The sequence below is a fragment of the Marmota marmota genome, unplaced genomic scaffold (assembly GCF_001458135.2).
Source record: "Marmota marmota marmota unplaced genomic scaffold, marMar, whole genome shotgun sequence".
Lineage (NCBI taxonomy): Eukaryota > Metazoa > Chordata > Mammalia > Rodentia > Sciuridae > Marmota > Marmota marmota.
In genome coordinates, this window is record NW_025999949.1 from 38,046,688 (window position 1) to 38,059,869 (window position 13,182).

Sequence of the window (13,182 nt, forward strand, 5' to 3'; positions counted from 1 at the left end):
CGCCTCCCCAGGCCCCGCCCCGCGCAAAGCACGCTGGGAGCCGCGGGCTGCAGGAGCCTGCAGTCCTGCGGGGTGGAGGTCCTGGTTCTTACTGGCTGCTTTGTCCCAGCTTTGGTTCTTTCGGGGTATCGACAACCCCAGGACCTCAACGCGCGCATCCGGGCCCCAGCTTACCCTGCCCCTGACCCGGTGCGGATGGGACAATGCCGTGTCAGACCCCACCGGGGCCTTGCTCCCGGCCTGAGCCCGCTCGGGCCCTTCTGACACTGACCATGCACGGAAAGCTGCTGCCGCTGGCCAGTCTCTACTTGGTGCAGGGCCTGCCCTATGGGCTGCAGTCCAGCCTGCTGCCTATCCTGCTGCGGGCCCGCGGCCTCTCCCTGACGCGCGTGGGTCTAGCCAAAGGTCTGTATGCACCATGGCTGTTCAAGCTGGCGTGGGCCCCACTGGTGGACAGACGGGGCTCCCCGCGGACCTGGCTGACGCTCAGCACAGCGGCTCTAGGCCTAGTATGTGGGCTGCTGGCCGCACTGCCTCCCAACCAAGGTAGCCAGGACGCGCTGCCCGCCACCGTGATGGGGCTGCTGCTGTTGCTGAACCTTGGTGCGGCTGTGCAGGACGTAGCCCTGGATACACTGGCCGTCCAGCTCCTGGATCCAGCCGAGCTGGGACCCGGCAACACCGTGCAGGTGGTCGCTTACAAGCTGGGGGCAGCGCTGGCTGGGGGCGGACTGCTTGTTCTCTTGCCCACTCTATCTTGGCCACTGGTCTTTGTGCTCCTGGCTGCCACCTACTGGCTGGCCGCTGCACTGGCCTGGACTGCACCAGCGCTGCACCAGCTACCATGGCCTCAGCCCTCAGAGCACACCCCACACCTGCAGGATTTGCTGGCTGCTCCTGAGACCCTGTGGACCGCAGGCTTTGTGCTCACCTACAAGCTGGGTGAGTTAAGTCTCAAGCCAGGCAACAACAGGACCAGGGCCTCAGGGACAGCTCCAGGTGGGTCCCCGAGGCCTCTGGGATCCACTTAAGGGGCCGCCCTCTTTCTTGGGCTGGCTCCAGAACCCAGCCTGGATCGCAGCACCCCGGGTTCTGCAACCTGGCCTTGCCTCTTGTCCTCCCTCAGCTCCAGCCCAAGTCCTAGCCCCTTGAGTTGCTCTGGTGTTGTTGTCTGCTGACCCTGGGCTCCACCAAATGCCCAGTGCATTTCTCTCCCAGCACCTGTGGCCCAGGATAATGGGGGCAGGGCAGGGGCCCAGGTGGGGAGAAGAGAAGTAGGGGTAGGCATGGGGATTGCTGCTGCTTCTGCAGGTGAGCAGGGCGCTGGCAGCCTATTTCCGCTCTTCCTACTGGACCATGGTGCTTCTGCCCCAGAGCTGGGACTCTGGAACGGCTTGGGTGCTGTGGCCTGCTCTATCACTGGATCCTCCTTGGGTGGAACCCTACTGGCCAGGCATTGGTAAGCCCTTCTCAGCCTGCCCTGCCCCCTCCTCACCCTTGGCCCTGTCCTAGATCCTCTGACCTATAACCTCCCCACTCCCACCCCAACCCCAGGGAGCCACTCCTTCTGTTGAGGTCAGTGTTGCAGCTCCGCCTTGGGGGCTTGGCCTGCCAGACTGCTCTGCTCTTCTACCTGGACACTCCAGGGGCCAGTGTGGGCCCTGGCACACTCCTAAGAGGTGAGGGGCTGGCTTTGGGGGTGGAGGGTCCGGGAGTTTGGGGCCCTGCTGACCTCTCTTCTCTCAGGAGCAGCCTTGCTGAGCCTGTGTCTGCAGCACTTCCTGGGGGGCCTGGTCACCACTGCCACCTTCACTGTGATGATGCACTGCAGCCAGCTGGCACCCAGGGCCCTTCAGGTGAGGGGACGTGGCAGGGACACCCAGGAGCTGGGAAGGCCTGAGGCTCTGACCATACACCCCATCCCCAGGCAACGCACTATAGCCTCCTGGCCACTCTGGAGCTGCTGGGCAAGTTGCTGATGGGTGCCCTGGCTGGAATGCTGGCTGATGGTTTGGGCCCACATCCCTGCTTCACCGTCTTTCTTGTGCTCTCAGCACTGCCCCTTTTGGACCTGAGCCTGGCACCCAGCACCCTGGCCTGAACTGGGCGGTAGGACTGTCAATAAAGCCAAGTGTGCCTTTAGCCTGAATGTGTCTGCCGAAGGTGAGGCACAGCTGTCCTCAGACTAAGGGCCGCCTTGCTGGAAAGGAGGGCCCATGAAAACAACTCAGACCCCTTTTATTCTGCATTTTGGAACCCCTTTGTCACGATCCAGTTGCTGGCAGACTTCAATACTGTGTTGATGATTGACAGCTGCACTGCTGCCTTGAGGAGTGGCCATGTGTCTACCTGTCCTACATGGGGGCAGCAGCCTTGTGAGCAGGGCAGTCAGTCATCGGCCAACCAGTAGGAGCTCCTCTGTGGCCAGGCGCATCAGGGCCTGGAAACTCAGATGTAGGTGCTTTCTCCAGAAGCGCTGGTCCTGCCCATATACCTGGGCTGGGTATCGAGGGCTTCCTGTGGTGGAGCAGAAAGACACAGACCTAAGGTGGGCCGGTTCCTGTCCCTAGCCCTGTCTGCATCAGGCAGCCCCTGGAGCCCTCACCAATGCCATGAAAGATACGAGCCACGGCCCTGCTGGAAAACCTCTCTTCTGGCCTCAGGGACAGGAGCTGGCGGATGTCATGGCGGACCTGGTCCTCCCAGTCCTGAAGCTGTGGGTGGACAAGCACATCAGACTTCCCCGAGCTTCCAGAGACCCCCATCCAACATAGCCAAGCCTGGCAGCTGAGGAAGCCTGTGGACAGGCTAGGTAGGGGGTGTGAACTGTCCAAATCAGGGGTATGGGTGTGGCACCATCCTTGGCTTTGGAGATCACCCCAGAGGGGCTATGCTCACCTGGACCTGCCCAGGCTCTGGGCCCTGCTCCTCTGTCCCTCCCTCTTCCTTGTCCTCTTCCTCGAAGTAGCAGCTGAGGAGGGCCTTCAGCTGGGCACTGCGATCCATGTCAGGCTGCTCGAGGCAGGGCCCACAGCTGGGGAAGGCCACACTGGGGTGCAGGGGTGAGAGGAGCCTATCAAGACTGCCCATGGGGACAGAGTGGATGGTCCCAGCACCTGCTCACCCACTTCCTACCTGTGAAAGGCCTCAGACATTCGGCGCAGATGTGCCAGGGCCTTGCGCTCTTGGGCCTGCACACGGTTGAACAGAAAGTCGCATACCTCGTCCCTCTCCTCAGCAGTCAGATCACCAGGGCTGCGCAGGTGGAACGCCAGCTCCCTGAACTCCACAATCACCCCTGTTCCCTGCAGCACACCTGCCAGAGTGTATCAGGTGGAGGGTGGATGGGTGGGAGGGTGGATGGGTGGCAGGCAGTCGGGTGGGGGAGTAGGGGCAAGCACACCTGTCCTGGGCTCTGGGTCCCACTGCAGCTGACGGAGAGCCTGCTGCACAGATGCCAGCTCCCAGCCCATCGAGTTCACCAGCTCTACCACATCAAATTCCATGGAGCTGCTGCCTGGCCCCATGTCCTCAGGTGGCCACCTGGCCCAGCATGCAGCTGCAAGAGGACACCTGTGCTCCAGAGGAAAGGGGCATGTGACTAGCATCCCTGGCCCTCTGTCCATATCCCTGACCCGGGGTGCTGTGTACTCACTTGTGGGCCAGGGCCTGGAGCTGGGTGGGGCCCCCAGGGCAGCGCAGGTGACAGCGGGAATAGGTGGTTGGCAGCAGCTCCAGCCAGTGCCGGGGATGCAGCTCCAGGTAGCACAGCAGGGTCTCAATGGCTGTAGGGGGGAGTGGGCTCAGGTGGTGTGGGGACAGCCCCCCTCCCCCGTCTTCCCGGCCCTTACCCTCTTCTGGCATGTCCAGGGCCTGCACTATTTGCTGTATTGGGAGTGCTCGGGCATGGCCAGGGCAGACCTGTCCCCGCACTGGGGCAGCTGAGTGGCCACTGTGCTGCTTGGCCTCCTGCAGGGGGGCCCCAGCTGTGGGCCTCATCCCATTCCTGCCTCCTTCCTGCTCTGGAGGCTGTGGCGTACAGGAGCAGGGTGGAAACAGGCGCTGTACCAGCTTTTTCAGGGCCAAGAAATCGGCACCGTTGGCGTGCACATGTCTGCGCAGCTCCTGCAGGTCCTGGCCCTGTAGAAGCAGAGGCCATGAGTCTGTGTGTGGCCAGGGCACCAGGGGCTGGCCTGGTGTGAGGGATGGCAGGGTGCCAACCTGAGGCTGCAGGAAGAGGTGGCAATGGGCAGGCTGCCCATCACGTCCAGCACGGCCCACGGCCTGCACATAGCTCTCAAAGCTTGGGGGCATCCCCAGGTGCAGCACGGCCCGCACATCTGTCCTGTCTAGTCCCATGCCAAAGGCCACGGTGGCCACCACCACCCGCAGATGGCCTTGCATGAAGGCCCGCTGCACTCGCTGCCGCTCCCGGGTGCACATGCCAGCATGATAAGCTGCAGCTACAGTCTCTGGGGCATGACCTTGGGGAAGATGGAGAGATGGCTGGTGGCATCAGGGCTGGCACACGGGGTGGCCCTGGGGCCTACCCTGTGGTGCCCTACCTCTAGAGCCTGGGTCCTGCCCTGCACACAGGCAGGTTCGGAGAAGTGCAGCAACTCGCTCTGTGTCCTCCCGTCGGTTGCAGTAAACGATGATTGAGTCCAGGGCACGAAAGCGGTTACCCTGCAGCAGCGTCACCAGAGCCTGGCAGGGAGCAGTGGTCACTGGCCAGGCAGGATGTGGGCTCTCTGCCCAGGACCCTGCTATGTGCACACCTACCTGGTGTGGGTTCCTGTCTACAGACACAGACAGGTGCAAGTTGGCAGGGATGGGGGCTGGCCCACCCCGGCCAAGCTCCTCGGCTACACCCAGGTGCTGGGCTACATCACGAGCAGTCCTGCGTGTGGCTGTGGCTGTGAGACCCAGGAAACAGCGTACACCCATGCGCTCCCGAAGTACCTGCATCAGAAGGGAAGGGTGATGGTGAGGCCACCCAGCCCATGGGGCCCTTATCCATCCACCACCCACCCTGACCACCCCCTGGACTCACTTTGCAGATGCGCAGGTAGCAAGGCCGGAAATTGTGTGACCACTGAGAGAGGCAGTGGGCCTCATCAATGCAAGCAAAGGCCACGGGGGGCAGCTGGGAGGCCTGGAGGAAGCTGGCAGGGCCGCCAGTCCCAGCCCCAACCAGTGCCTCTGGGGACAGCATCAGCACATTCACCTGGGCTGCCTGCACCTGAAGGCATCAGGGTTAGGGGCACTACCCAGATGACTACCCACAGACCCCCCCACCCATGGGATGCCCTGACCTTCTGCAGAACAGACTCCCGCTGCTTCTTGGTCATGCCTGAGTGGAGGCAGGCTGCCTTGAGACATGGGGGCAGGCTGGACATCTGCAGATAGAGGCAGTGCTGTCACAGGCTAGTCCAATCCTGGCTCTCCCCTGAATTCTGCAGGTACTCAACCGGCTCCCTGGGAGAAGCACCAGATCCCGGGTTCTGGGATAAAGGCATTGGCCCTGCCCATTCCCTAGGGCAGCGGTCTCACTTGGCTGGGGGCACTGTGATGACCAGCCGAATTACCCCACACAAAAAACAAGAATCCTCAGCTGAGGCTGTGGGCCACCACCCCAAAATGCACCCCTCTTTTGGACCACTTTTACTTCCAACCTTTGGGAGGGTCTGGAAGAGAGCCCTGGGCCTAGGGCCCTGAAGCTCAGAGGCCTGATGGTGGGTGTTGGGGGTTAGGCCCCATTACCCTTGAGCACAGGTGAGCAGAACACCTTGTAGCTCCTGGTGTTCAGGGAACAGAAAGCAACCCCAGGGCACCAGAGGCTTTGGTTCCCAACACTTGATCCACACACCTGGTCATCCATGAGCGACAGGAGCGGGGAGACCACCAGTGTGAGGCAGGAGCTGCGGCGGGCGCACACCAGGGCAGGAAGCTGGTAGCACAGGGACTTACCAGCACCTGTAGGTAGCTCCAGCAGTGTGGAGATGCCTAGGCCAGACAAGAGGCAGTTGCAAGGCTGTGTCCAAAGGCTAGAGCCAGTCCCCGGTGGCCACACTCACCCGACAGGATCCGCATGACTGCATGCTCCTGCCCTGGGCGGAAGGCTCGGTACCCTAGTTGCTCCAGGGCCTGGAACACCTCAGCTGGTGTCTCTGTGGACACAGGTGTTTGTCAGTAAGGCCTCCAAAGTCTCCCCACCCAGAGGTAAAGGCTCTGGTACAGTGAGTTTCTGCTCACCTGCTACCTGTCCTGAGGGCCCTGGTGGGTAGAGGGGTAGCACTGGGGGGTGCTGGGATGGGGGACACACCTGTAGCTCGGGCCCAGTAAGTCCTGTGTTCTCACCAACTGGGCAGACGAGAGAAGGTATTTTTGGGGCTCCAGGCTGCACTGAAACAGCCTGGCACAGGGGCCACTGGGTCTAACCACCCTCTTCCCCTGACTTACTGGGGAGGTGGCAGCAAGCAGTGTCTGCTCTCCAGGCTGCTTCTTCCAAAGTAGGAAAGGACTGCATGTTGTCCCTGTTCTTGCCAATCTCCTTCTGAAGGCTCAGAGTGGGGCCTGGGCCAAGGGTGAGGAGATGACAGGGCGTTATTTGAGTAGAAGTGCCTACCAAAGGGGCTCCGTACTCCCTGCTTAGCCCTGGCCCCTCCCATTTATCGGGGTGGAGGCCCTCACCTGGCTTGGAGCACTGGGGAACCCAGCGGCCAAACGGCCCAGACTGGAAACAAGAATCCTTGGCTGGGGGTCTGGCCCCACCACCCCCGAAACACTCCCCTTTCTTCTGCCACTTCTGTTTCCATGCCTGAGGAGGGCGCACAAGAGAGAATCACATAAAAGGGAGATGGGAGAGGTATGGGGAAGGCCCACCCTTGTCCTGCTATGCCCATCTCACCTGCCTGCGGAGGAGCCTACCTCGAAGGGCCCCACCCCACACATAACGTTTGCGCTTCATGTTGAGCCGGACATAGTTACTTCTGTCCTGGACAGCTGGTCTACGGGACAACGTATGGGCCATCCCCTTAGGCTTCTTTGTCCTAGATGGACTTGAAGAACTGCTACAGGGCTGAGATGGCTGGGCCTGTACAGGTTGCCCTGGAAGGTCTTCTTCAAGTGCTACAGCCCCTGTCCCCTCAGACAAGGGTCCTGTTTGGCTGATGTCCTGCTGGGGCTGCACAGGACTCCCTCCATTCTCACTCCACTTTGGCTTCTTGCCTTGAGGGTTGCTGGGCTGAGGGCTCCCCATACCATTTTGGGCTGCCTGTGGGGCTGGAGTCTCTGGACCTTGTGAGAATTCCTCAGAGCAAGTATTGGGACCAAAGACAAGAAACTCTTCCGACGTCAGGTGTTGTGACTCCTTTCTACCCTGGCCAGGACTGCAGGCACTGGGGGGCTTCAGAAAATCTAAGGGTCCACTGTGGCACCGCTGAAGCCAGCCAGGGTCTAGGGAGCCCAGCCGCAGACTCAGAGATGCCCGAAGCTGCTGGAGCCGGCCTGAACTTCGTTTGGGCTCGGATGGCTGGGGAAGTGTGCCACCACTGACTTCTTCTGGAGAAGTGGGGGCAGTCCTTGGGCTGGGTGGACCTGTGGTGGGCATCTTGGACAAGGGTCTTCGTGGAGGCTGGAGTCTGCTGCCCAGTGTTGGCTCAGCCTGGGACAGGGAGGATAAAAGAGACCCCACTCTAAATAAATGACAGCGCAAGGTAAGATGCACAAACCTGACTGTGAACAAGACTGAGGGCAAAGGCTATCTTTGAGTACCACTTGGAAGTCAAGCCCTGACCAACACAGGGGCCCTGCCTGTGCCTGCATATAGTGTGGAAAGGTGGACGCAAAGGCCTGCCTCTGGGTCTAGGGCACCTTTGGGCCCAGCTCCAATGTATTGCAGCTCACTTCCACTTTTCACCTGTAGTATGACCTTGAGATTGGCCTTGAGCCTCTTTCCATAGTCCTGCACAGATCCCCCCGGGCTCATCTGTGGAGTAGGTTGTGGACTCTGGGTTGCTGCCCGATTCAGGTGGGGTCCCCAGCAGCTGGCCTCCAGAACCTTCAGGAGGAAGAAGCAGGGGTCCAGACCAGAAAAAGGCTGGCAGGAGGGCTGAGGTGTCTGCAACACCCATCCCCAGGAGGAAGGCGTGGCTCTATTCTCCTCCCAAGTTCTATGCTCCGGAGGCTTGGCTGAGATTGCTCTTGGCTCCCAACACCCGGCCATACAGGAAGCTGACCGGCAGGTTGGGGTCACGGGCTCAGGTACCTCCTCCGCTGGGAGCGACGGCTCCGAGCTGCGGAGCCCGCCGCCGGCAAGGACCACCGACTGCTTTAGGGCGCGGTACTCCCGGTAGAGAGCTGGGTGGGTGGGAGGACGGGAGTCGGGGTCAGGGCGGGGTCCGCATCACCTCGCTCCCCCTTCCCCCGCAGGCCGTCCCGCGCTCCTCGGTCACCGGTATCGCATTGCTCACCGCGGACGTCCTCGGGCGCCGCCTCCACGTCTTCCTGTGAAGGGAACGTGTCAGACGGAGGCTGCGCCCTCTATAGCTCTCCCCTCCCACTACAGCTCGTACCTGGCCGGGCCGCCGCCGGTGCTGCCGCCTGAACCCGCGCTCCCACTCCTGTAGTTGCGTCCGCACGTCCCGCAGCCGCTCCATAGGGATCCAGTCCCGCGTCCTGCGAATCTTCCCGCCACACCAGCGACGTCGGTCTACCAGCCAATGGAGCTGCGCGGCAGGGCTGGGGCGGGGCCGCTGGGACGGATGACCAATCCGCCGGGCCCTGTAGGGTCGACCAATGGGTCGTGTCTGCGTCATCGCCGCGCGCCGCGAGGCTGGGCGGGGCCGGTGGACAGCCGAGGCGGGGCTGGAGACTGTGGTGGTGGCTCTGGGGTCGGTGAGCGCCGGCCGCGGGCCTTGGGCCGAAGTGATGCGGCGCGTCGGCAGGACTGACTGGACAAAGGGGCGTAGCGCCGGGCGCTCGTGCCGGGGAGGCGAGGGCTGGCGCTTGTGAGCCTGGGCGGTGCCGCTGGGGGCGGGAACGGCCTGGGAGACCCCCACGCCGTGAGAACGGCCTCGGGGTCGCCTGGGATTCGCCAGGCCTGGGGGAACAGACCTGCTCGGGCGGCGGAGGGTCGTCAGGTTGAGGGCCCGTAGGAGCCCGACAGGGGCTTTTGCGCTTGTTCCAGCGCCGGACGATCGGGGGCATCGCGTAGAGACTCTTATCCGGGCGGCCAGGTCGGTTGCCTTCGTTTCCTTTTGCGACAGGTGCTCATTCCGTCTGTCTTGTCACCGAGGTATGCATCGTCCTCGCGAGATTTGTGCACGGGAGCGCCAAGCCGAGGGTGGGCATACGGGGTTTCCCAGAAGTGGCTCCTGAAGGGCTTGGCCTCGAGAGGTCAGTAAGCTCAAGGCCCTGTGGCTGGAATGCTCTCTGTCCCTTTCCTGGGCTGTGACCTTGGTCAAGGCCTAGGCCTTAGCTTTCCTAACTGTAGGAGGGGGATCAGGGTAAGGTGGCTGGCCCACAGGAAGCAGGGCCGAGCCCTTCTGTCGCAGATATTCTGCAACCTCGGGTCATTTGCATGCATCTTCTCAGCTTGTGTGCTGTTTGTGCCTCATTTGAGCAAGCTCAGGCTTGGGCCTTTTTGAATCCTTGGTTTCTCTCCACGTTGATTCCTCAGGGAAGAAGAGAGATGCTTAGACAGGTGGCAAGGGTCACAGAAGGTGAGACTTGCTTTTTCTCGGGGGTTTCCATCCCTGGTGACATCCCAGAAAACAGTAATTATCCCTTGGGCTAACGTTGAGGGCCTTGATCCCAGGCCATGTCATTTTAACTCTGTTTCCCAGGTTTTAATCTTTTAAGCCCTGATGTTATTAAGCTGTGTCTGTGCTTTGTGGAATCTGAGAGCAGCCCTCAAATACATCTGTGAGGAAGATGAGGGAGGGAGCCGTGAGGGGGCTGCAGGCCCCCCTGGGAGAACTCCATCTGCTGCAGGCTGACAACGGGCTGCAGGGAGGGGCCTGGGCTCTATTCTACTTTTGAGGAAGGATTTCTGAAACAGCTTTGTGATTTGGGGCCAATGGGGCCTCTGCAGAGCAGTAACCATCTGTAGAAGCACAAGTAAACTCAGTGGTGACACCATTTATGTACTACGATGCTTTGTTTTCCTAACAAAGCCTTTTGCTTCTGTAGGTTGGGGCCTGGGGTGTGGCCTTGTCCCTGGTCCACTCTGCCCAGCCAGTGCCAGGTACCTAAGTGGGTACTTCTCTGTGTCACTGTTCTCCACTCTCTGCTCTAGTTGGGCACCATATTGGGCTTTCTCACCACTGGTGTATAGAGTGGATATGACCTAGTGGTATTCTAGGTTTTCTTCACTGAAGCTCCTCTCCTGCAGGTGGCTGCCTGCACGGCCCAGCGCCATGCACACACTTGTGTTCCTGAGCACTCGGCAGGTGCTCCAGTGCCAGCCAGCTGCCTGCCAGGCCCTGCCCCTGCTGCCCCGAGAGCTCTTTCCCCTGCTATTCAAGGTGGCCTTCATGGACAAGAAGACTGTGGTACTGCGTGAGCTGGTGCACACATGGCCCTTCCCACTGCTCAGCTTCCAGCAGTTGTTGCAGGAATGTGCTCACTGTAGCCGGGCATTGCTGCAGGAGCGACCCAGCACTGAGAGCATGCAAGCTGTAATCCTGGGGCTGACTGCTCGGTTCCACACCCCAGAAGCTGAAGCTGGCACACATTCCCTCTGTAGGTATGGACTTACCAGTGGGGACTTCAGGCCTGGAGTTACAAAGAGGGTTCCCTGAGGAGAGCATAGGTTGGGGTGCAAAGTTCCAAGAGCTCTGTGTGGCAGCAGACTGTTGTTCTTGTCCCAAAGTGGCTGGGAGGGGTTGTAGGCCCTGCTCTCTCATCCCATCTCAGGCCATCCCTACTTCTAGGAAGCACACACTGCGGGTGCTGGACATGACTGGTCTCTTGGATGATGGTGTGGAGCAGGACCCTGGTACTATGAGCATGTGGGACTGCACAGCAGCTGTGGCCCGCACATGCATTGCCCAGCAACAGAGCAGGACTGCTGAACCTGGACCAGCCCCTATCCCTGTGGAGGTTCGTGTGGACCTTCGGGTGAACCGGGCCTCCTATTCATTCCTGCGTGAGGCTCTCCGAAGCAGCGTGGGCAGCCCTCTGCGGCTATGCTGCCGGGACCTCCGGGCTGAGGACCTGCCCATGCGCAACACTGTGGCCCTGTTGCAGCTTCTGGACGCAGGCTGCCTGCGCCGAGTGGACCTCCGCTTCAACAATCTGGGCCTGCGTGGCCTGTCTGTCATCATCCCTCATGTGGCTCGCTTCCAGCACCTGGCCAGTCTGCGACTACACTATGTGCATGGGGACTCAAGGCAGCCCTCTGTAGATGGTGAGGACAACTTCCGCTACTTCCTGGCCCAGATGGGCCGCTTCACCTGTCTTCGGGAGCTCAGCATGGGCTCTTCTCTCCTTTCAGGCAGGCTGGACCAGCTGCTCAGGTGAGTGGGCCCCATCAATGCTCTACCCTTTCCCTCCATGGGGACACTCCCTGGGCCTACTTGTCTGTGACCCCTGTGTCCCCACAGTACCCTGCAGAGCCCCTTGGAGAGCTTGGAGCTGGCCTTCTGTGCTCTGCTGCCTGAGGACCTGCGCTTCCTGGCAAGGAGCTCCCATGCTGCTCACCTAAAGAAGCTGGACCTGAGTGGTAATGATCTGTCAGGAAGTCAGCTAGTGCCCTTCCAGGGTTTGTTGCAGGCGGCAGCAGCCACACTGCTGCATCTTGAGCTGACTGAGTGCCAGCTTGCTGATGCCCAGCTAGTAGCCACACTGCCCACCTTGACCCGCTGTGCCAGTCTCCGCTACCTTGGCCTCTATGGCAACCCGCTATCCATGGCTGGCCTCAAGGAGCTGCTGCGGGACTCAGCGGTACAGGCTGAGCTGCGCACTGTGGTGCACCCCTTCCCCGTGGATTGCTATGAGGGCCTGCCCTGGCCTCCACCTGCATCTGTCCTTCTGGAAGCCTCCATCAACGAGGAGAAGTTTGCCCGTGTAGAAGCTGAGTTGCACCAGCTGTTGCTGGCCTCAGGCCGTGCCCATGTGCTCTGGACAACAGACATCTATGGGCGACTAGCTGCAGACTACTTCAGCCTGTGACCTCCTGGCTTTGGATGAGACAGGCCAAGAGCTTTTGCTGGGACTCTGCTGGAGGCCTGACAACAAAGACCGGTCTCAGGTTTCCTGCAGAGTCTGTCTTGCTCCAGGGCACACCTTAAGCGTCCCATGCTTTCTGCAGTGCCCTGCACCTGCTCCCTAATGGCTGGCTGACTGTGGGCCCCGTGCTGGATTTCAGGCCTGCACTACCCTGCTCAGTATAGCTGCACTTGGCTCTCTGTGGATGTACCTGGGATCCCAGCTGTTATCCAAGGGACACTTCCGGGCCCTTTGCGTCTCCTTACCAAGAGCGCAGCACTGTGGGGCTGAAGGTGGGGCGAGGCCTAGGTCCTGGTGCAGCCTTTGGCCTGTACCGTGTTCCCTGCCCTGGCGCTAGAGCCACCCCGCCAGCTGACTATGGGGCTGGAGGGTGGTGTCAAGGTACAAACGTGCAGCGTGTCTGGAGTTTGAATCTTTGCCTGTTTATTCTATTCCAACTGGCCAGTGTGACTTCCCCACCTCTGTTATATCCCCAGCATGGCTACTGGGAATCAACTAGCATCTGGCCTGCTGCCCCTCCCTCTGGCCGCGTAACCCCACCAGCACTGCAGGCCAGGGCTCTCCCCGGGCATCGTGGACCTTCCAGGTCATGGCCCCTCGCGGCTCTGTCTGCAGGCGCCCCACAGCTTGGTGCTCCAACGGAGCTTCCACCTTTACTGATGAGCATGCGCTGCGCCACGCGGGCCAATGAACGGCCCTCGCGTCATCGGCGCGCGCCGCCGGCTCAGCAGTGGATTTCGTAAGCGACGCGCGGCGGGAGGCGGAGTGAGGGGGGCGGCCCTTCTGGCGGTCTGCCCTCGGTAGGCGCTTCTGGCGGCCCCTCGGCGAATAGGGGCTTAGAGCGGTCGATGACGAACATCTCGTGGCCGCGCTCGTCGCGCAGCTCTTCCAGCTGCGCGAAGGTGCAGGGCCCGTCCGAGTAGTCGTTGACGAACAGCGCGCCCTCTC

At 61.1% G+C, this 13,182-nt stretch overlaps 3 protein-coding genes across 16 annotated transcripts; 2 read left to right on the forward strand and 1 right to left on the reverse strand.

Moving 5' to 3' along the window:
- The first annotated feature begins 8 nt into the window (after nt 1-8).
- On the forward strand, nt 9-2,142 carry Mfsd3 (major facilitator superfamily domain containing 3). The gene is made up of 5 exons (XM_015486666.2): nt 9-942; nt 1,312-1,459; nt 1,555-1,679; nt 1,747-1,856; nt 1,928-2,142. Exons 1-5 carry the CDS (start codon nt 204-206, stop codon nt 2,099-2,101), a joined length of 1,296 nt encoding a protein of 431 aa, XP_015342152.1. The 5' UTR covers nt 9-203; the 3' UTR covers nt 2,102-2,142.
- A 79-nt stretch (nt 2,143-2,221) lies between these two features.
- Nucleotides 2,222-8,819, reverse strand: Recql4 (RecQ like helicase 4). 8 transcript variants are annotated; one of them, XM_015486658.2, is made up of 22 exons: nt 8,577-8,819; nt 8,475-8,508; nt 8,270-8,361; nt 7,922-8,062; nt 6,911-7,666; nt 6,694-6,820; nt 6,463-6,576; nt 6,256-6,363; nt 6,078-6,170; nt 5,870-6,006; nt 5,316-5,399; nt 5,054-5,242; nt 4,783-4,962; nt 4,566-4,707; nt 4,222-4,484; nt 3,852-4,140; nt 3,656-3,785; nt 3,404-3,573; nt 3,136-3,316; nt 2,899-3,049; nt 2,606-2,714; nt 2,222-2,517 (listed from the first exon to the last, which is right to left on the reverse strand). In XM_015486658.2, the coding sequence occupies exons 1-22, from the start codon at nt 8,817-8,819 to the stop codon at nt 2,393-2,395; spliced, it is 3,858 nt and encodes a 1,285-aa protein (XP_015342144.1). In that variant the 3' UTR covers nt 2,222-2,392. The 8 variants fall into 8 exon arrangements, with proteins under 8 accessions (XP_015342144.1, XP_048658317.1, XP_048658315.1 ...); XM_048802360.1 differs by having other exon boundaries at nt 7,922-8,361; XM_048802358.1 differs by having other exon boundaries at nt 4,566-4,962; nt 7,922-8,361.
- Nucleotides 8,820-8,869: 50 nt separating this feature from the next.
- Nucleotides 8,870-12,646, forward strand: Lrrc14 (leucine rich repeat containing 14). Of its 7 annotated transcripts, XM_015486662.2 has the most exons (6): nt 8,870-9,011; nt 9,299-9,399; nt 9,683-9,725; nt 10,397-10,750; nt 10,938-11,522; nt 11,610-12,646. In XM_015486662.2, the coding sequence occupies exons 4-6, from the start codon at nt 10,422-10,424 to the stop codon at nt 12,175-12,177; spliced, it is 1,482 nt and encodes a 493-aa protein (XP_015342148.1). In that variant the 5' UTR covers nt 8,870-9,011; nt 9,299-9,399; nt 9,683-9,725; nt 10,397-10,421; the 3' UTR covers nt 12,178-12,646. The 7 variants fall into 7 exon arrangements, with proteins under 7 accessions (XP_015342148.1, XP_015342151.1, XP_015342146.1 ...); XM_015486665.2 differs by lacking the exon at nt 9,683-9,725; XM_015486660.2 differs by lacking the exon at nt 9,683-9,725 and having other exon boundaries at nt 8,882-8,898.
- The last annotated feature ends 536 nt before the right edge of the window (nt 12,647-13,182 follow it).